Raw genomic sequence first — 22603 nt, 5'->3', positions numbered from 1 at the left:
ACTGCTGCGATCTCTGTGGGCCCTGAGGACCCTGGGGTACTCTGACTGCCTCCGGCGGCTGGGGCTCCGCCCCAGACCCCGTGGCTCCTCTCGCTGCGCTCGAGTCGGGCGTCGGGTGTCCCTGGCTACAGGTGTCCAAGGAACTGGTTTACTATTTTTTCTAAAATTCAAAGATACTGCGGGATTAGCGAGCTGGTCACGTGACCTCGGGATTCTGATGGTTATTCTATAGAAGCTCAATCGTAGTATATTTCCCCAGTAAACATCTGAAAGTCCAGATATCAGCGAGAGGACAAGTAGTAGTCACTCCCCGAGCAACGAGCGAAGCGAGCCACGGGGTCTGGGGCAGAGCCCCAGCCGCCGGAGGCACACCCCCCACCCCAGTAAATATAGTACAGTGTATTGCCGTTAGATCTTACCCCTGAGGAGGTTGCCGACAATGTTGACGGCACTGATACGGACTGTCTTGGCCAGGGAGTAGAAGTCCATAGTCGAGGTGAAGGCCTCCATGAATCCGAAGGGGAGCATGGTGGGGATCCAGCCTTGGGCCAGTTCGAGTGCCCAGGAGTCGGCAGGCATTCGGTATTGTTTGTTGTATCCACAGGGCAAATGATGCGAGTCACCGGGAAGGTATACTTCGGGTTGACGGGCTTGAGCAGGAGCAGCAGTTTGCTCGCCAGCGAGAATTAGGAAGTAGTCGTCGGCAAAGTGAGTTCCTGTATGACCTTCGGTACCAATAGCAGTTCCGAAGAAAATCAGGTATTCAGAAATGGAAGCATGTAACACAAACATGGTGCCCATGGCATTACCAGCGTTGTTGAAAACCCACTCAGACTCGTCGTAATCATTGATATAATCACCATACTCGGCCTTCAACTCGTGGTACATCTTGTCCAGAATAACTGTAGAGTTGGCCCCCGGGTTATCGGCGAGAATCTTCTGTCCGACTTGTTGCAAATGAACACGGTCAAAAATAAACGCATGGTGAAGATAGTTCACTCGAATATACGCGAGAACCCAGTAAATGGCCAGAACAATGATCGACAACTTTCCTACGAACAGCATTTTTTTCTTCAGTCCGATATTTCAAGAGAGGGAGGGGTGATAAAAATTATGAAAATTGGCTGTTGTAGAAACCGTCTATATTTGTCAAACGAGCGTTAGTCTAGTTCCTGGAACGGAATCTGCCAAATATATATATACACGAGATGTCCAACGTGACCTGCACGGTTCGAGAGGTTTTTCGGTTTCTAAAAGATCCAAGCTCCGACCATGTCAACAGATCTTCCCCTGATACGGATCTCGTTTTGTAAGGCTGAGCCTCAGGTTTATACGATATATGCGACCAGCTGCATGCGCCAAACTCTATTGACGGACATGGACCGTTTCCCTGGCAGCTATAACCGTTACCGTTGAAGTTTGAATAGATTATCGAATCCTTATCTCAATAGTTAAAATTATCGGAAATACCGTGGGCGATGTTGCCGTAATTTTAAAGTTTGTGTGTTAGAATAGAGGGGATTCTTGGGAAGAACAGTTTAGCGAGTGTATGTGTGTATGTATATCAAATAGTATGTAAATAGCTTAAATTGCTAGTTTCTCGGTTCGATAGAAGATAAATCGAATTAGAACCGTTGGTGACATTGGTTCGAGTGCAAGTAAGGTAGTATACTCAGTACAGTCGGAACCTCATTATAGAGCTTCTAAAGTCAAGCCATGTAGTGACAATTGAGAACTCTTGATAACTCAAGAATGGCCAGATTGCAATTAGAATATCTTGAAACTGCTATCATGGCCAGGACCTCGGAGACGCAGTTAGTATGGGTCGGCGGTGGCTGTTTAACATTCCGCAACTGAAGTTCAATTGACAATTGGTCGCCTTCGAAGCAGTGTTTCTGCCATTTTGGTGCATCCTGCTTAATATGGATTAGCAATTCGATTAGCGTTTTTTACGCTTATAGAGTAATCTGGAAACTCTGGCAACTTTCACTCCTGCTAAGTAGAGGCTTAGTATTAGGTAAAAATGGGTAGGACAGCAGATTGAAAAGACTTTCAAAGATTCCAGTATTTTGTCACTTTGCCAAAAAGTGACTTCTGATTTTAAAACTGCTCACAAGGTCCTGCCATTGAAGGGAATATTTCAGAGACTGGATTGTCAGTTACTTTTGGTTTAATAGATGTCGGAGCCAATCGAGCAAAGGAAAATGAAACAGAGCCATCAGCGACAGAAGTGTTAGAGGAGCTGCAGAAGAACCAGATTAAGTTTTGAGCCGAAACTCTCACTTCACTACTTTTTGTGTTACTGGTTGCCTCTAAAATTTTATTTTGTTAGGTTTCCAAAAATTAATTCAAGAAGAGCCTCTCATGTCCACTAAAAGAAGGTTCCCTCAAGTTCTTTATCGCTGTGACTGAATTCTTCAAAATCATCATCACTAGTATAGCCTCAGTTATCATAGCTCATTCCAGGCAACGATGCATTGGTAAAGCTATTAAAATTCCGTTTTTTCAAAGATGGCAGGTGTTAAATAAGAGCGTTCCTTAAATATATTCAAACCGGAAGTACTAATAGCCTTATTTTTATCGACTAATGGAAAGTATGTGGCGTATTCGTTCTATTTACCGGATGCTGTCATTGTTTGATTGGTCCAGTCTTTTCCTGACATCTTTTACCTGCTCGATAAAATCCATGTTAAAATAACTTGCGGAAAAAATCAACAATGGCTTCTTAACGGTCATCAACAATCGTATAATCTTATCTTTAATATTGAGTGTTCACAGTGTCCCATTGATAACGAGAGAGTCAAAAGCAAGTCAAAAATATTATTAAGAACACCCGAAAACTAGAGATCTGCTTACAATAACAGTAACAAAGTATAAATCAACTTCATTGTTTGTTCTAGGGTTGAGAATAATTTTTTTGTTTTTTGAGTATCCAATTCTTTAAATTTCGCTATTGACAGACAGAAACCACTGCTCAGAAGGCCTGAAGTGTAGAAGCAGTCTGCATTGAAAGATATAGCATAGGAACGGAAATCAAACAGACCATTTTCACTACTGAGAAATTTCAATTGGCCACTTGAATATAAGTTTTTGGTACTCATCTATGTGCGTTTACTCATAAAAACGTTGTCTGGAGGTTATCCATGATAAAGTTGATCTGTCGATTTATGCACCATTCCGTGCATAAAAAGATGCAGGCCGTATCTTGCCTAACCACTATCTGACTTTTCATCTCTTCTGTACATATTCTATTAACCGTTTATCTGGGTACGGTTTTACTGCCCAATTGGAAAATTATTTTAATTTTTCAGGAATCGAAATTTATTTATGTACTTCGAGCTCGAATAGACCTAACTAACCTGCACATATACATTTACTATTTCTCATTGCTGGGACAAGATGGAACTGCGAACGTCTTTCGTAGCTAAAAGCTCAATCGAGCCATTTTATACTGGTGGTGATGTGTCAATATCGGGTGATCTACTTGCCACAACGTTAAGCGACAGGGTCATATTGACCAATTTGACCACTGGTAAGCGACTAAATGTAATAGAAGGCGACACCGAGCTAATCACAGCTCTTGAGCTCTCTCCATCTGGAACTCATCTAGTAACATGTTCGAGATCTCTTCAAATGCATATTTATAAATTAGCTGCTAGTGACAGCGGTGATGAGAATGAACCACTCAAAGTAACCAAAGTGAAGACAGTAAAAGCACATGAATCACCAATTATGGTCGTCACTATTGATCCCACATCTTCTCTTATTGCCACCGGTGGTGCTGAAGGTGCTGTTAAAGTATGGGATTTAAATGGCGGCTATGCTACCCACAATTTCAGAGGTCATGGTGGAATTATTAGTGCCCTGAAATTCTGGGGCCAACAAGGAACCACTGAGTGGAAATTAGCTAGTGGATCTGACGACTGCAAAGTTAGGCTATGGGATCTTGTCAAGAGTAAATGTTTGGCTGTCTTGGATAATCACGTCAGTATTGTTCGTGGTTTAGATTTCAGTCCCGATGGCAAGACTTTGATTAGTGGTGGAAGAGACAAGGTCGTTAGTGTGTGGAATGCCAACAATGGTAAATTAATTAATACGCTTCCAGTTTCTGAAGTTTTGGAGACTGTTGGTTTTGTCTCACTAGGAGACAAACTCGGCTTTTTTACAGGTGGAGAGACTGGACTTGTACGCATTCGCAGTCTGACAGGTGAGCTACTGTTTTCTCAGCCTGACGGTAACAAGGTTCAGCTTGATGAAGAGGTCAGCATTAATAGCATTATTGTACATGATTCATATCTTTACACAGTTCTTTCAGATCAACTCATCACTCAACTCTCAATCCCAGATCTTGAAATTGTTAGTCGAATTGCTGGTAACCATGGTGAGATTATTGACATGTGCTTTTTGGACGATGACTACACAAAATTGGCTATTGCCACTAACTCGCCAGAAATCCGAATTCTCTCTCTCAACAACCCACTAGAATGTTCTATTTTATCTGGCCATACTGACATTGTGATATCTATAGACCGTTCTTTTGATGGAAAATGGCTAGCATCTGCAGGAAAAGATAATCAGGCCCGTCTGTGGTACGACGGAAAACTTCATTCGGTGTACAGTGGTCATGCTGGATCCATTGGTGCAGTGGCACTTCCCCGAACTCCTCCTTCAAATGACGACTCGTCAGTTCCTCCCGAGTTTGTTATAACCGGTTCTCAAGATCTCACAGTTAAAAAATGGAATCCACGAAGCAAGACGAATGCCCATTCGGCTGTGTATACGCGTAAAGCACACGACAAAGATATTAATGCCATAGATGTTTCGCCCGACGACCGCTTGTTTGCTACAGCGAGTCAAGACAGAACCGCCAAAATTTGGGATGTCGAGACTGGAGAGACGGTTGGTATCCTCCGTGGCCACAAACGTGGTGTGTGGACTGTCAAATTCTCTCAGTGGGACAAGACGGTAGCCACTGGTAGTGGTGACAAGACTATTCGTCTATGGAATCTCAATGACTATACCTGCATTAGAACATTTGAAGGACACACCAATTCAGTTCTCAAGTTATCTTACCTAACGCACGGTAAGCAACTTGTCAGTGCTGGTGGTGACGGTCTTGTCAAGGTTTGGGAAGTATCCTCAGGAGAATGTACTACAACTCTTGATAACCACGAAGATAAAGTCTGGTCAGTGGCTGTGGGAACCAGAAAGGCAGCTACTCCTGATAAGGAAGATGACGAAGATGGTGGCATTATTCTCTCGGGTGGTGGTGACTCTATCATTACTGTTTGGGAAGATATCAGTGAAGAAGAGCGTGTACGTAAGGCCGAAGAATCAGCTGAGCTTGTCGAGAAGGAGCAAGAGCTCTCTAATTACATTCGTAAAGGAAACTGGGCTAAAGCTTTTGCTCTTGCGCTATCATTAGACCATCCTTTTCGATTACTTAAACTCTTACAAGAAGTACATTCAAAGCAAGAGCCTGAGTCTATCACTGGTCTTGTAGCTGTAGACACCATCATTGCTGACCTTGATCATGACTCTCTGGTTCGCCTTTTACAACGTGTCCGTGACTGGAACACCAACTCGAGAACCAGTCCTGTAGCTCAAGTTGTCCTCCACGCCATTCTCCGTTACCATTCTGCCGAGGAACTTGGCAACATCACTGGCGTCCCCAAAATTATCGACTCACTCATCCCCTATTCTGAACGTCACTATGCCCGTATTGACGACCTACTCGCTGAGAGCTCTGTACTGGAATACGCTCTGCGAGAGATGAGCCTTCTTAGAGGATAGGTAATTGTATATTATATTATTATATATTGGCATGTTTTTTATTACGAGAGCTTTTGCCTCCGGCGGCTGGGGCTCCGCCCCTGATCCCGTTGCTCTTGCTTCGCAGGAGATTGCCAGATTTTTGAGGATAGACGAGGAAGTTTCGAGGGATCCTGGAGGAATGCACCTGTGTTGTCCCTGCATGAACCATTGAAAGAACTTGGAGCATGGGGGAACCAGCTCCCAAAAAATATTAAATTCCTCCCTTTAATTGTTTGAATAAGAAAAGAATAAAAATAAGAAACAAATGCTTCAAGAAATTGTTCAGGCCTTCTATTACCTATATATCCTTGAAGGCAGGGTAACTGCATATATTATTGCATTATTGCATGTCATGAACATTGCAGGATCTTCTCCACTGATTTCAACTACATCAACATGGATGCTGAAGAAGCTATTATCCGGGAGCGGATAACAACATCCGAAGCAAACTATAAACGTCTACTGAAAATATGTATGGCCATGGTGTCTGAAAAGACGCCTAGTCTCGAGACGGTAGCTAGTTCATCGCAAGCTTTGAATATCGAGCTGGATTCATATGAAATGATGCTGAACCAGCTCCAATTGCAGCTTAATATGAATGAGAAGGAGATTCACAAGTATGAAGAACAGAAAAATGAAGGAAACGCCACAATTCTGGAACTGACGCAGAAGTCGGTTGAATTGCAAGACAAATTGGCCAATGCACAAGTGATCCGGGCACAGAAAGAGGAGTGTAGTGCTATGGTTGACGAGATGGTAAAGCCAAAGAAAGTAATGCTTGATGAAGGCGATCGAAAAGTTCCTATTATTGCGTTACTCAACTCGTCAAGAGCAGAAGATCAGAAGCTAAATGAATCTTTAAGCGAAGAGATAAATGAGCTGGAAGTTCAGAAGGCGAAGTACCAGGCAGTGTGGGACAGTCGGCGGGCACAATTTGATCAATTCTCCAACAGTGTAGATGAATTTGCAGAATCTTTTCTTAAAAGGGTCAGAGCAGGTGCTGATAGAGACGGAGATAGCAGCAGAGAAGCTACGCCATTTGAGGGAGAGGGTGAAGTTGATGACGATGACACAGATCACAATGTTGACAATGCCACCGAGAATTATGACAGTGTAGCTGGTACACCGGTTCCTCCTCAAACGCCGAGAGAACAAAGTGCTGCACCTGTGGTCAATACAGATTCAAAGGAAGCAGAAGCAGAGGATGTGGAAATGGCCTATTAGATTCGGGACCTGTATTATATTTATATGACAGTAGCATAGCAATACTGCTAATGATTAATAATGATGAGTGAATAATATCTGACATATATCACATAGGGACTCATAGTTTTGACCATCGTTCCACTACAGATCATTACTACTGACCCCCCTAGTATCTCCTGCGAAGCAGGAGCCACGGGGTCTGGGGCGGAGCCCCAGCCGCCGGAGGCACTGGTCCCAAGAACATATTATCAGTACGAACTTTAATTAATAATTATTGACATCAAGTCATGCTAATGCTGGAAATAAATAAGCGATCAGGGGGTAATAGAAAAACAAGGAGCCATGTCGCAAGAAGAAACACGCAAAAAAAAAAGTCTGGAGAAGTTCATCATCTAGTAGACCCAGCCAGCCAGATGGGGTAAAAAAATGCAAATTGAAGTTGGAGATAAAAAGAAGCGGTTCGTCGTTATCATTAAGCAAATCGTAACTGCGCACAAACATTGAATTGTGGCGGCTGGGAGGTGGGACTGTCCATAAAGTCATTGAAGCTAGCAAGCTTTGTGGCAGCCTTGCGAGAGGGTGGCCCAGTGGGTGTAGTGTTCATATTCTGTTCGCGAAGAGGGAATCGAAAGTCCGAAAGCATGTTGTCAATGCGTTTACCAGAAACGGCATTGGCACAGGGAGTTCCGAGATCAATGTTAACCGAGCTATTAATCGTTGTAGTAGTGATGGACCCGGTAGAGTTAGAGTTGCTTCCAAAAGTATAAGTTTGAGAGCGAGAGAACTTCATGTTTCTGCGAAACTTGCCCATTTCACGTTCACAAGTCTGAGCATGTGAAGCATCGTTCATCTCGACATATCTCTGGGGCACACATCTGTCGACATTTTTTTCAAAAAAATGTGAGTAACCACCCTGAAGAATAACAATGTCTGGATAGTGGAGACGGGGATAGTTTTTCTGGTTCAAGTGACGGTCACACTTACGTAGGTGCATTGCCATACGGGGACCACGGTGTGCGGAGTACTCGCAGTGAAAAATCAACAACAGCTTTTCATTAGGTTTGTTTGTGTCGACATTAGCAAGAAGCGACTCTTCCAAACAGTCCTTACTGTTGATATTTATAGCACCGTCGATATGACCACCCTCGTACTCGTACTCAAACCGACAGTCAATGATGAGAAAACGGTCGTACACGTTGTTGTACTTGCCATCAAGAATCTCACAGAGAGTCTCGCGTCCAATACGGCGAAAAGGATCCTCTTTGACTGTGAAAGTAGCAATTGAACAGTTTTCTTGTGCAAGAAAAGACTGACGGTCATCATCAATAATAGGAGAAGCGATAATAGAAGCCTGCTCGACCTCCTTCTCCTCGTTAAGCTCTTCCGACAAGAACTCTTCAGGATGTTGAAACATGGAGTGAGTTCTTCTTACTTTGGCATTACGAGTAAGTCCAGGACGGGGTGCTTTGAAAGAGTCGCGGGTGGCAGGGGCACCACGAGTTATGTACAAAGCAGATTTACACTTTTGACCCCTCCCAATTCGTTGAGCTACTGGAGAAGGTGCAAATAAGCTATTGATCGAGGTATCAGGCGACGAATCAGGAATTGTTGGTGTTGTTGGAAGGTTGATAGCACCAGGAAGATTGGGTGTTGAAATCGATGTGTTGGACAAGGGAGATGCAGAATGCTTAGTACCACAAGGAGTAAGATCATGTTGAATAGGAATTAATTGGGGCTTGGAGTTGATGAGAAAAGATGCATTTGAAAGAGATTTCATTCTGGCCATTGCAAATGGCTTGGGTTTGACAGATGAAGTAGGAGTGACAGTTGGTTTTAATGCAAAGGTAGAATTAGTGATTTGCGACAACGACGATGCTGGTGGCTTCATCTCAGTATTAACTGGTTTATGAGGAAGAGGTGATGAATCATGTTCATCGTGATCTTGGTCCATATCCATAGACATAGGAGACGATGGAATAGTACTGAGAGTCGCCGAGGTAGTAGTAGCGGCTCTACGGAGAGCAAAAGAACGATTGGCTTTTGGGAACTGAAACAAGTTTCTTCTTGGAGTAGGTAAAGATGGGGTCTTGTCGATGTGGAAATTTTGCGACATATCTGCAGCCAGTGCAGATGTAGTTGGGGAAGAAATTAAACATGGAGTGCTTGTAGATTTTGTGCTGATGGTCAGTTGTGGAGTTGAGTTGTTACGATTCAAACCAGTTCTAGTACTAGTACTATTACTAGTAATGCCCATGTTGTTGCTAGTAGTGATACTGGTGGTGGTGGTGGTGCTGCTGCTGCTGCTAGTATTTGACATAGACACAGAAACAGAGCTGGATGAACTTGACATGCTTGACATGCTTGAAGAGCTGGTAACAGAAGTAGAACTAGCAAAACTATGAACACTTGAAGAGCTGGAAGATCTTGACGATGAAGATGCTGATAATGATGCAGAAAACAAGCCAGGCTGCTGCTTTGATTTGGATACCGGTGATGAATCAATCATATCGGAAGAAGAACGACAAGGAGATTGTCCCCGAGAAGGAGATCCTTGAAATAATAACGATTGTAAGCTGTGAGACATCATCTGAGCATGCTCAAATTTAGAGCTGGTACTACCATTAGCAGTAACAGCACCAGTGCGGTGACTTGCTATGGGAGAAAAAGCCAAATCAATCATTCTTCAGTCAGACCTGTGAATGTGTGTCTCACAAACAAAACCAACCAAACTGAAAAAAATAACTGAAAATAATAATGAAAAGTGAAAAAAAATGAAAAGAAAAAAAAAATAATAATAATAGTCAAACCAGACTGAAACACAAACTAAGAATAATAAAACTCAAAGAAAACTAAAACATAGTCTGTTAGCGATTCATATATGGATAAACAATCTGGGCCCGCCTAAATCAGCAATATAAAGGAAAGGAAGCATACCCAAATGGGAAATTATCCTTTGTATTCTAAGACCCTGCTTTGGGGAAGATCTACTGTATAGATGCTAAGCGCCTGCTGATTGACTGCTGGTTGCACGATTAACTATTTTAATTCTCTTGACGCCTAAAAGTGACGCCCTGACCGCTAAATCAACTGTCTGTCTTTGTCGTCGTACTCTTTTGTTGATTTCGACACGGATTAGGTAACTGACATCCGGCAGCCGTACATATAATATGCAACGCATCTGTCCAGGAATGATGATCACCTTTGAGTCTAAGATGAAGTAAAAAAATCATCACATCAATTGGAAAAAGAAGTAGTGGGGTAACTATGACAAGATGTGTTGATTGTCTGTGGTCTGGGTCACCTGGATATAGAGATCGATCGGGAATTTTGGGTGCTGCTGATGATTGGATACTTACATGACGTCACGTTTGGGATCGCTGTTGTTTTATCTAAGAGATTGTTAGTTTAGAACTTTTTGGCTTGAAACCTTTACTAGACCCATTGTTATCGGAATAAACAAAGGTACTAGAGATAGCAGCATGTCATCGAAACTATTGGGTGAAGTATAGTTTCGTGTAGTTTCTCCGGTGGGGTCTAAGAGCTAATATTCATTCCAATTGACCATAAAGACAAACCCATCTGTACAATGTCACACCCCAACTCAAGGAATCGTTACACAAAATGACAGAGGTTCGGGTTGGGCCACAGTCAGGAAATGGAATTAGAACTACCAGACCCGCTATCACAACAATAACAACTGTGGAACTTACATGAAAATCGCCGTATTTGCGGATTGAGTGTATAGCGAGCGTACCTTGCGGTTGTTTGTTTGCTTTCTGCGTCTCGGTTAGATTAAGCTGCATCTCATTTTATGCCCCACTTCTCACGTGTGCAGAACGCGTTAGAAGCGCGTTGCCGGTTGAATGTTTAGAAAATTCCATTTCTGGGTTTGACGCGGCGTTATCGTGAATTTCACGGTGGGGATATATCTATGATAGATAGCAGTGAGAGACCAGTGAGGAGCAGTGAGAAACCATTAGGAAATTGACAATGTGAAATGCGAACGAACTAGTATGGTAAATAGAGACCTGATAGGGACGTTTGGGAGGAATACTAGGTTGAGTGGGGGTGGCTTGATGTGCATTTGATATTGACTTGTTTTTGGAGCATGCCAGCTCCTGAATGAGGCTCCGTAGTTTATTGAATTAAAAGAGATATCAATTCAGAACCAGCTGTGATCTGAAATATCCCTCTTTCATCCATAAACTGCAGGTTTCTTCATTTATGCTTCCAATACCTCTCAGTCCAATGAATGTCAATGCCTCAAACAACATAAAGCCACAAATCAGGTTAAGTATTGATCTAACTCCTAGATCACTGTCCCACTACCAAATCACTGAGCAAATCGCTATTTCCATTGCCATTTCCATGCCATTATTAAAGTTCAAGTCACTCACTCCAATACACTTCTCATGGACCCTCACTAAATACCACCCCAGTTCTCATACTTACAATGAATGAATGGTCTAATTCACAATAAACCGAAATTGAAGCGAGTATCCATCTTATATATCAAATGAAGCTACAATAAAATTATTTCCAGTTTATGCACCACTCCGATAAGTAACTGATCTGGGTTTAGGTAATTTCCTAACGAGATAGCCGCAACCATGCAAAATACAAAAATAAAATACACCACTTTTGAAAAAAATAAATTTTGGGTTTTAAGGCACCGATCAACAATGGAAGTTTACTTCTGTCATATATTGGTTGGTGCAGTAAATCGGCTCGTTTTATTAGTTCGAGCCGTAGTCTGCTAGTAATATGATTAATAAAGGAGATTATCAGAATTTTGTACAATAGTGTGGAGGTGGGGTTTATAATTCACGGGGTGTCAGGTTAATAGCCTATAGACGTGTGAATGACATGCCAGCACTGTCGAGTTTTTTAGTAGCAGGAAAAGTAGGGATGTAGAACTAGTATCGAGTATGGTATAGCGGCATACTAGACCAGCATTTTAGACCAGCATATTAGGCCAGCATATTAGACCAAGCATATTAGACCAGCATATTAGACCAGCATATTAGACCAGCATGGTAGAGCACGCAGCAGCAGCAGCAGCAAGAACATCCGCAGCACGCAGTAACAGCAGAAACGCTACCAGAATCAGCAGCCGCGAGTGAAAAATAAACCGAAACTAATCGTCTTTGCGGTAGATTTCTTACGTCAACAGTAAGACACTCGGATCTATGATGAGAGGAGTACATGACTAGACAGCAACAAGTAATAAGTAAACAAATGTCGGTCTTAGCATTAGTAGTAGGAAGCCAAAATGGCTAGAGCCAACGGCCGCCGCAACGGCCGAGGAGCCCAAGTCTAACCTGCTATGGCTACCAACATTTTTTATATATCATTAGCTGATGAGAGCGATACAAGTTCCAAATAGATAGTCACCCTCTAACCATCTCGTCAAAATTCATTGCCCACGGTTTTTTTTCCACTTATCAAGATCCGAATCTCGTATTGTAATACTCTGATCCCATACTCGTATCTCACACTTCCACAAATCCACCACCTCTATCCAAGATGTGCAGCTTTGACGACTACTTGGAGGAGTTTCTTTTTTAATTTATTATTTCCCTTTCAGGCACCCAGATCTGAAATCTGCAAAAAAAAGCATGGGACACATTAAACTTGCATAGGGTATGGTTCACGGAGAGAAATATTATAAACACTGCCTGTAAACAGTGAAACAGTGCAGTAGACCATGCAGATAATCTGCAGATGCAAGCATTAGTGTAGTAGAAAAACTAGCAGCTTTTTTTTATAGGCTGTATATGAAATGAAATTACCCGGCGGTAACTATTCCCCAGTGAGGTCACTTGGTGAGGAGGTTACTCTATGTGAGGTTATAATTATTATTATTATGATTATTGCTTGATATGTCTGACTGGAGCGATCTCGATAATCGTGTGATCTCCTTCTGTCATCAATTTCATATTGCATTCAGGCGGGGATAGCTGGCTTGGTTTGCGAGTCATCAGACCTTGGCAATCCATTCGGCTTTTGTTAATCTCATGGTGGTGATGTCAAGTGTGTCGGACTTGAGCCGCCGTCTACAAGCGCCATGGCCGGTCGGCATTTCGTCTATTTGCGCCTCGATCTAGATCCGGCGCATTTCAAGGCGTCCCTTGAAGAACCGTTATCGGCGACGGTGCAATGCTATTTGCTTTGGCGATACACTACGATCTTGTATAGGTAAACAAAACCAAGCGAGCAAAAAAAAAACGTCAACATGTGTGAAAATCAACAAATTATCCGAACATTTATCCACTGTTACAATACGTAATAGACTACACAACAAGCCAATAGGGCTAAATTTGATGATGCCTTACATACTTGAACTGAACAACAAGAATAAAAAAAACCTTGTTTGTCGAAAATTAACGTTTTACCGTTTTTTATAGGCACAGTAAATAAAGGATATATATTAGTATGCATGTATAGTCTGTGCTTGACACAAATTTGTAAATTGTGCATTATACGAACCTAGTAGTAAGTATTTGTTTGCGGGAACTACTGGTACAAAAGTATTAAAGGCTCAAAGACCCAAATAGGTCATTGATCTGTCGGGACCATTTGCTAGGATCTGGCAGTCTCGGCACAATTGATGATGATCTGACTGATCTCATGAGATCTTACACAGATGGAAACTAACTGCAAGAACCCGCAAGCACCCGAATGAAAGCCACTGTTACGACCTCTGTGTTAGTCTAATAACCCCAGAATAGACAAATCTCACTATACTAATATTACAAAAATAAAAATTTAAGATTACAGTTTCAGCAGTTGTAAATCTTATGTTTATGTGGACATGCCTAAATTTAATCAAGTCTTAAGAGCAAGCAAGCAAGGAAATCAATAAATTGTATACGCTCTAGTGTAAATGTTGAGCTAAAAGTATATATAGAAGTAGAATAACGTACAGAAATCGGATACGCCCTTAGGTAGCCAGTACTAGTAGTAGCAGCATACAAGCAATTGTACCTGGTTGCTAATTAGTTTGGTTTATCATGGATAATCTGCAATTCTTAGAGCCGTAGCAGCTTGTAACATACCAATACCTTCGTTCATATGATTGGGATTTATTTAGTATGTTATATTCACTTTAACGATTTAGCACATCAACGCCCCAAATCTGTAACATCTCTCAAAGCAGTTACGAGCCAGACGTACCATCTCTAAAAACATACAAATATAATATAACATACTAGTTAAGTCGGTCGAGCAGGTCAAGCAGGTCAAAAAAACAGGTTAAAGGTCTCACTCGTTTGAGCCGAATACCCGAGATATACAGAAATTGCACCCCTGCGGAAAGCATTAGCATTACCACGAATTACTGTGCCTGAACCTGTTGGTAAATAACCATTCAAAGCAGTAACAGGCCCAAAGCATGCTACAGCTGTAAATGCACCAAAGACTGTCTGAAGACAGTGCAGGTTGAGATCTGCAGTTCCCTTCTCAAAGCAGTCCGGAAATCGCCAAATGATGCTCGGGTTACATGCAAAGAATGTTTCCAGAAAGAATTTTAAATTATCCACCTTCCGAAGTAGCTGGTACCAGCATATCAAGTCAGTTAAGCCTTCATTTAACTGGGTACTTGAAGATACACGGCAAACCCCGCTCGATCGGGGTATTTCGCTACCATAGAAATGTGTGTTTCTCCGCTCCTCTCCCACTATCGAGATTCCGCCTCGACTTTACTGCGGTTAGGCTGTCAAGAAGTTCGACAGATACTAGCGGTCTAAAAAATATAGCTAGCTACACAGTAGTCATTTTCAGTTAGTTGCAGAAACTTGCCTCAACGGCATTTATAAACAGGTGCCAATGGGCAAGAAAATAACAAAATAAAAAAAAAAAATATAAACCCCACTTTCCGACCAATACCGACCCCAGCGCAGATAGACAGTCTGCTACAGCCAGGTACAACTGAGACAATTAAACGTTTGCAGTGCAGGAACCGACAGGTGGGGTTTATGAGAGAGAGTTACCTGGGCATATTAGAGCGGCGTGGGTTTCAAAAAAAAAAAGGTGCTGCCATGGGTTGCCAGAGCATGACGGGCCGCAGATCCAATACTACTCCCTGAAACAGAGCGACAGGTCCCGTTATGACCCTGTTTCAACGTTCTTGTTAGACTGCCTATATTGATTCTCCACGTTGGACTGGTGCTCCAGGTTTATTCTAGTTAGTCTGGTTTGAAACGTGACAAGTTTCAGACTCGACTATTTTTTTTAAACGACAAAATAATTATTTAGTTTTATCTTTAGATCTCAAATTGAGAAATTGCACTCGGAATGACGTCTCCCGTTCTGAAATCGATTTCAAAGTTACTATAACTTAGATCTGTTAAACACCGCGTCAACTGTTGTTCGACTTCTATTTTCACCGCCATTATTACTGCTGCTTTGACTGCTAATACTACCTCTTTCGGCACTAATCGGTACCAACGGCGACGACGAAAAGATGACGGACTACCAGAATAGTAATATTTTATATATTATATATTTTTAAGCTACATGGATGGGCCGCTGTAACTGATCTATCAATCCTTCTCGGGGTATACAGCTGTATACAGATGTAGGTATCCAGATTAGTGTAAATGAGATCCGGTTGACCTGTCAGTATACCTGCCTGAACAGGAGACATGTAAATAACACGGTTCTGGTGGTAACGCGTTTGCACCGTGGTTTATACGTGATTAGAAACCATACTTGACGCATTGTCTAATACATTACACATACATACATTACATCTTTTTCCATTCAGGAGTTGGGAACACCCAACATACGAGAAAAAGTGGTCCCAGTAACAGGTTTAAGGAACCCCTGACTGTGACTTATGAGGTTCAGGAGTCTCCTAATCCAGCAGCAGCTTACAGAGCTAGGAGACCATGCATTTTTATAAAATAGCCATGACGGGATGAGCGAGCTGGAAACGACTGAAACACACTAGAAACACACGGCACACAATCTAACCCCAGATAAAGGCGGCAACGTTACTTTTGCGCTATAGTTTAAACCACAATGGCACCCAATAGCAATATTTTATATACATTTATTTTATACATCCAGCATATTCACATAGTCAGTCACATAGACGCACCGTACTACATTTATTCATATAATACATATATACATATATACATTAAGCGTCCTATAAATTTGTATATAGATACCCACCAATGCAAAGCTGGTAATATATTATAATTATAATAAGACAGGTTAATAAAAATAACATACAGCAACAGCCAAAAAAGTAACGACCCTCCAAATTACCTCATAATGGCCATCTGACCGGCAACCACTGTACCTGCGCCGCCGGGCCCACACCGCAACCTACCGTCGCCACCCCGCACCGGTGACCGTGCCTCCGGCGGCTGGGGCTGCGCCCCAGACCCCCCGGCTCCTCTCGCTGCGCTCGAGTCGTTACGTCACGGTCCCAGCAGCGTCTGGTGAAGCGGTAGTTGCGACCGCAACGCCCGACTCGAGCGCAGCGAGAGGAGCCACGGGGTCTGGGGCGGAGCCTCAGCCGCCGGAGGCAGTAGGCCACAAAGCAGCAAAAACAGTTCTATATTCATTACTAAATACAAGGGGAGATTAGTCGCCCTGGTTGTAGAGGCCGATATCGACCTCGGCCTTGGCTTCACCGAGCACTTGCGATACAGCGGTGTCGGCACGATCGCCGAGTTCTTTTAGACGTTGGTTCTTGCCTCTGATTTCCTCAAGGTAGCTGAGGTAGCTTTCTTCAACGCCTGTGATGTAGTTACCGGTGAATACACCGACTTCGTAGCCCTCAACGTTGACTTGGTGGGCTCCGCTGTGGGATGACTCGTTACAGGCAGCAATCAGGTCGTCGAGGTCTTGGTAGAAAACCCCGTCAGCACCGATTTCCTTTGAAATAGACTCCTCATCTCGATCATATGCGACAAGAGCCTTCGTATCGGCGAGATCGATCCCGTAAATGTGGTTGTGACGGATGGCAGGTGCACACGACGCGAAAAATACCTTTTTAGCACCGGCTTCTTTGGCCATTTGCACGATTTCTTTAGATGTGGTACCACGTACAATCGAGTCGTCTACAAGCAGAACATTGCGACCCGAGAATTCAAGGCTCATGGCGTTCAGCTTACGACGCACACTCGACCGACGCTCTTGTTGGTTGGGCATGATAAACGTTCTTCCAACGTATCTGTTCTTAATGAAACCCTCTCTATAGGGGAGGTCCAGAGTCACAGCAGCTTGTAAGGCCGAGTGACGAGATGTGTCAGGCACAGGAATAACCACATCAATGGCCTCCTTGACCTTATCAAGACCTCCATATCTCTTAATAATGTTCTTAGCCAGACTATCACCCATTGCCAACCGAGATCTGTAGACAGAAATCCCATCCATAACACTATCGGGTCGGGCAAAGTAGACATATTCGAAGATATCTGGCGTATAGGCCTCAGCAGGCACGATCTGTTGCAGAACCGGCGTCATATTGTGCTTGTCAATGATAACCGCCTGACCTGGCTTAATATCGAACCATTCCTTAAAACCCATGGCATCTAATGCTATACTTTCACTGGCAAGCATATAATCCTTCTTACCGTCCTTACGAGTTCTCGATCCGAGAACCAAAGGACGAATGCCGTGAGGGTCTCTGAATCCGATAATACCATATCCAGCCAGCATACCAGCACAAGCATAAGCACCACGAACCATCTCGTAAACACCCTTAAGAGCAGTGAAAATATCCTTATCGTTGATTCTCACTTTGTTGGTCTCTTGCAGTTTACTGGCAAACACATTAAGAAGCAACTCAGAATCCGAGTCTGTGTTAATATGACGATGAACATCCTCATCGAGATACTTTTTTAAAGCCGGTGCATTGACCAAGTTACCATTGTGAGAAAGTACTAAGCCATAAGGCGAGTTGACGTAAAACGGTTGAGCCTCGGAGTTGGCAAATCCACCAGCTGTAGGATATCTCAAATGGCCGATACCCATGTTACCCACAAGGCCGTTCATCTTCGACTGGGTGAAAACGTCTCTGGCCATGCCATTGCCCTTACACATGTAAAGACGGCCGCCAGGACCACTGGTGATGATACCAGCGGCATCCTGACCTCGGTGCTGAAGATAATGAGTACCTTCCAACAACTCGGCACTGGCAATGCCCATAGGGTCTGCCAAAAGAAGGCCAATAACACCACACCTGAGCTCTGTTAGTAACCTGACGTCTACTGAAGACCTGCCTCCGGCGGCTGGGGCTGCGCCCCAGACCCCCACTGCTCCTCTCGCTACGCTCGAGTCGTAGCGTCTCAGACCCAGCAACTCCTGCGAAGCAGTAGCAACCAGGGTCTGGGGCGGAGCCCCAGCCGCCGGAGGCATTCGACCACAGAAACTAGCAACCCGTCCAGACATGATAAATCAGGGGAAAGATGAAAATTTGCGTTTCTCCATGAACGTGAGTCAGAAGTCTAACGTCTAAAAAATTTTTCTTCATCATAAAATCGTGTCTGTAACCAGAGGCTGTATCCACTGGCTTAATGAGACGGCCGTATCAACTTACATTTCAAGAAGTTTTGTTTGAAAGTGGTGGATCAGATCCAATGATCGAGTCTGGTCGAAGTGCGGACAAGTCGAACTGACTCAGAAGCTGCGAATTTAAAAATTATTTTAAAATCAACAAATCCGAGGAGATGAGATCCTCTTAGATTGTCGAGAAAATCGAAGAAATGCGAAAGAAAACCGGGAGGGCTCCTAGTCAGATCACGGCAATTGCAAAGCTTGGATCATATTCTTTTTTTTGTAAAAAAAAAAAAAAAGAAAAAAAGAAAAAAATAATTGCCCTGAAAAATTTAGTCAGTATATATTAATGGGGTCAACGGCGAACACCCAGCCGTGCGCTACTGCTGTTCCAGCTGCTGGGGGTCGGATCCTCCGAAACCGGTCCAGATGGTTCCCAGGGGTCGAAGATGTGACCGCCAATCAATATACGCCAGTTATGTACACTTCACGGCAATGTGATGCTACGAAAATTTCCCGTATATCTCTTGAATGTAACTGATGCGTAACCGCATAGTATGTATGTAAAGGTCAAACTCCCAACATTGTTATTATATTGACTGCCGCTGATTGGCCAAATTCCCCACAGTCGGTGGAATTTATTCATTCACTGCCGCAGTCGTTCAGTCCGATAAGTAACATCAGTTTGACTTGACTGAGCTTCTAAAATATACAACATAAATATTCAAAATGTTATCAGTTCGTCGTTCAGTTGGTCAGAGCTTTTTGAGAGGTATGTCGCTGAAAATGCTTTTCTTTTATCCAGGCATAGGTCAGATCGGGCTTGTTTCAGGTGGTCCTGCTCTTTTGATGACCCCAGGCTATGAGATGACCTCTGAAAGATTGATTATCTGCTGAATTTCTAACAATATCTAGCTTCTTCTAGACCCTTGGTGGCTCAAAGAGCTTCTCAACTGTTATTTGCTGCTTACAGGTAAGTTCTTTTCATTGAGATGTTCTATCTTATATCGGCTCTGCCAGGCATCCGCCGACCCGAACGCATGTTTATCTTTACGATTGTTAAGACAGACCTCATCGTATTATGATTTTCAATCCCTTCGACGATTCCCTTTGACGATTATCACTGGGCCTACCGCTGTTTAGCGTTTCGAGATAATTTGTGAGCAAAAGAGTGTTTTTTAGGCGTGCTGCCATAGGAGTTTGGATTCGATGGTTTGCTCCATTTCGAATTAGACACGACTGGTCCGACAATAACCATGGATCTGGTACATTTACTTTTCACTTTTGCGAGCATTCTATTTTAATATGATCTATAAGAAGCGTACATCTATTTACAAGCAAGTTCAAACTAACTTTTCTTTAGACCTCTCACAACTCAAAGCACAACCGCAGAAGAAGCCCAAGAGATTCTTAAGAAGCAACGTATCAATCGTCCTATGTCCCCACATCTTACTATTTATCAACCTCAACTTACGTGGTATCTTTCTGGACTTCACCGTGTGACCGGTGTCGCTCTTGGTGGTGCTTTTTATCTTTTCTTGCTCAGTTATGCAGTTAGTCCATTGGTCGGTCTATCTTTCGATGCCAATGCAATTGCTGGAGTATTTGGTGCTCTCCCTTTGATTGCCAAGCTGCCTCTTAAATTTATCGCTTCAATTCCATTCACATTCCACATCTCAAATGGTATTAGACATTTGATCTGGGACACTGCAACCGAGCTCACTCTCAAGGGTGTTTACAGAACCGGCTATTTTGTTCTCGGATTCACTGCTATCGGATCTCTAGCACTTACTTTTCTTTAAGCAAATATTTTAATGCCAATTCTTATGTCATCTCCTTTTTTGTAGATACCAATGCTTTAGCTACAAGATGGCTAACGAGTTTATGTAGCCTTTGCCTTAAGGTATCATTAGCTCAGTGCTCAATACTTATTCTTAAGTGTTAAGGGGTCTATAGCTTATAGTCATTCAATTAAATATCATTTTTTAAAATTTCAAAAACTATAGCCATACAACATTTCATGAGGGACTACATAATACCGGAAATAACAATCCAAAGGCCATCTCAACGGAATAAAGGCATAGTACAAGAGCGATACTACGCCTATCAGATCATTTTCAGGATCAATCCGTATATATAGATCAATTAGTGAATTTTATATGAAAAATCAGACCAGCTTCAAGGCCACAAGAGCACCTACAAAAAACCTGGAGTCCCGGTAACGTGCGGCTGTGCATCTGACTCGAATGTTCCAGAGCTGAAAAAGCCTCAGGAGTATCCCAAAAATCCAACTAGCGACTTTATTAATCTTGAGTTTTCGCTTTTGAAAATTTAAAGGCTGTGTAAAAAAGAGCCTCAATTGGTAGGTGATTTTTCTTAACTTTCTTGTTGTCTGTATATATTGTTGAAGCTTGCACCTGGTCCTTTCTAGTTCAAAAGTTGTTCGGTTTTTCCATTTAACGAAACATCATAAGAAGGCCAAGAACGGTTTCATTTTATTTCCTTTCTTCATTTCATTTTCCTATTTGTTTTTGTTTTTTCTTTGATTCTCCCCTGCTTACATTTTTTGCTTGTTGTTTATTGTCGTTGTTCGATTGCCTAAATTTTCTATTTGTTTGTTAAATAATTGCGTGAAATCATGAGTACTTCGGTCGAATCAGTCCCGCCCACTACGAATGGCCATGCTTCTAATGGCAACAACTCTGAACCTTCAAAGAACACCCCTGATATCGCTGAAGTTGGTTGGCTATTTGTTCAACAATACTATACTTTTTTGAGTGAGCAACCTCATCGTCTTCATCTCTTTTATACTCTTGACTCTACCTTGACTCACGGTATTGAAGGAGAAATTGATGAGCCACTCCATGGACAACCTCAAATAGCCCAAAAAATTAAGGGCCATGGTTTTGAAGATTGTAAAGTTCTTCTTTCCAGTGTTGACTGTCAACCGTCTGCCAATGGTGGTGCTGTTATTCAAGTTCTTGGTGAAATGGCTAATAAAGGAGGAAAAGACGTTTCACAAAAGTTTGTTCAAACATTCTTTTTGGCGCCACAGACCCGTGGATATTTTGTCCTTAACGATATTTTCCGCTTTTTGAAAGAGGATGTGACTAATGAAGATGCTGAGGTTAACGTTGAGACAACTGAGGAATCTAGTTTGTTTTCTCAAAGTCTAGGAAAAGAAGAGAGCTCAGCTGAAATTCCTGCTGTACCAGCTACCGATCTTGAAACTGAGCAGAAGCCTCAAGCTCAAGAGGTTACCCCTGCTTCGGCCGCTGAGTTAAATGACACCTCTGTTACTTCGTCAGCTGAAGCTTCGGTTCCTGCTGTTGCGGAGGAGAAGGCGACTGAGCAAGAGCAATCGATTGACTCTGCTAAAGAAGTTTCTGTGGATGTTCCTGCCAACGTTTCCACGTCCGAGGTTACTTCATCTCCTGCTGCAAGTCCTCCTTCCCCTGCTGTCCCCTCAGCTCCTTTGTCTTGGGCTGCTTTGGCTGCTAAAAACAAGAAAGAGGCCGCAGCTGCAGCAGCAGCAGCTGCCGCTGCTGCTGCCGCTGTGTCAAACTCCGTTCCAGCTGAAATAAGTTCGGAAATCCCCTCTAATGGAGCAGTCACTTCTGGAACTGCCACCCACAGTGCTACACCTGCTGCTCCTGCATCTACGAGTGCTAGTTCTGCCCCTAGCTCTTCGGCTGTGTCTAGCGGCAAAAGCAAAACTTTCAAGCAAAAGGCGCCACTTGAATACCACTCTGCTTATATTAAGCACGTCTCCCATAGAATCGATGACAACCTTCTGAGAAAAGCACTTGAGAAGATTGGTCAGATGACTCATTTCCAAGTTGAAAAGTCTAAGAACTGTGCTTTTGTTGATTTCATTGATGCTGCCACTTTGAAGGCTGCTTTAGCAGTGCATGAATTACAAGTTGGTGACCAGGTTGTCCTCATTGAGGAGAGAAAGCGTGGTGGTGCCAAGAAGAATGCTTCTCAACGCAAGAACAGTGGCAACGCTAACTACAACAATGATTTCAAGAAGCCATTTCAAAAAGTTTGAACCATACCCTTCTATAAA

The 22603-nt window shown here is 42.9% G+C and overlaps 6 protein-coding genes across 6 annotated transcripts; 3 read left to right on the top strand and 3 right to left on the bottom strand.

Annotated features, from left to right (window-relative positions):
- Positions 1–408: 408 nt before the first annotated feature.
- ERG2 (C-8 sterol isomerase ERG2) lies at positions 409–888 on the bottom strand (the record flags this gene model as incomplete). The annotated part of the gene is made up of 1 exon (XM_018879638.1): positions 409–888. The coding sequence occupies one exon, from the start codon at positions 886–888 to the stop codon at positions 409–411; it is 480 nt and encodes a 159-aa protein (XP_018737536.1).
- A 2511-nt stretch (positions 889–3399) lies between these two features.
- UTP13 (Utp13p) lies at positions 3400–5793 on the top strand (the record flags this gene model as incomplete). Its single annotated transcript, XM_018879637.1, has 1 exon — positions 3400–5793. One exon carries the CDS (start codon positions 3400–3402, stop codon positions 5791–5793), a length of 2394 nt encoding a protein of 797 aa, XP_018737535.1.
- A 417-nt stretch (positions 5794–6210) lies between these two features.
- Positions 6211–7038, top strand: AWJ20_2677 (uncharacterized protein; the record flags this gene model as incomplete). The annotated part of the gene is made up of 1 exon (XM_018879636.1): positions 6211–7038. The coding sequence occupies one exon, from the start codon at positions 6211–6213 to the stop codon at positions 7036–7038; it is 828 nt and encodes a 275-aa protein (XP_018737534.1).
- A 454-nt stretch (positions 7039–7492) lies between these two features.
- MIH1 (putative tyrosine protein phosphatase MIH1) lies at positions 7493–9700 on the bottom strand (the record flags this gene model as incomplete). Its single annotated transcript, XM_018879635.1, has 1 exon — positions 7493–9700. One exon carries the CDS (start codon positions 9698–9700, stop codon positions 7493–7495), a length of 2208 nt encoding a protein of 735 aa, XP_018737533.1.
- Positions 9701–16617: 6917 nt separating this feature from the next.
- ADE4 (amidophosphoribosyltransferase) lies at positions 16618–18429 on the bottom strand (the record flags this gene model as incomplete). The annotated part of the gene is made up of 1 exon (XM_018879634.1): positions 16618–18429. One exon carries the CDS (start codon positions 18427–18429, stop codon positions 16618–16620), a length of 1812 nt encoding a protein of 603 aa, XP_018737532.1.
- Positions 18430–21172: 2743 nt separating this feature from the next.
- AWJ20_2674 (ubiquitin protease cofactor (predicted)) lies at positions 21173–22585 on the top strand (the record flags this gene model as incomplete). The annotated part of the gene is made up of 1 exon (XM_018879633.1): positions 21173–22585. The coding sequence occupies one exon, from the start codon at positions 21173–21175 to the stop codon at positions 22583–22585; it is 1413 nt and encodes a 470-aa protein (XP_018737531.1).
- Between the last annotated feature and the right edge of the window lie 18 nt (positions 22586–22603).

Source organism: Sugiyamaella lignohabitans, chromosome B, assembly GCF_001640025.1.
Source record: "Sugiyamaella lignohabitans strain CBS 10342 chromosome B, complete sequence".
Taxonomy (NCBI): Eukaryota; Fungi; Ascomycota; class Dipodascomycetes; order Dipodascales; family Trichomonascaceae; genus Sugiyamaella; species Sugiyamaella lignohabitans.
The sequence above is the reverse complement of the archived record's forward strand: the minus strand, read 5'-3'. Positions and strand labels throughout refer to the sequence as shown.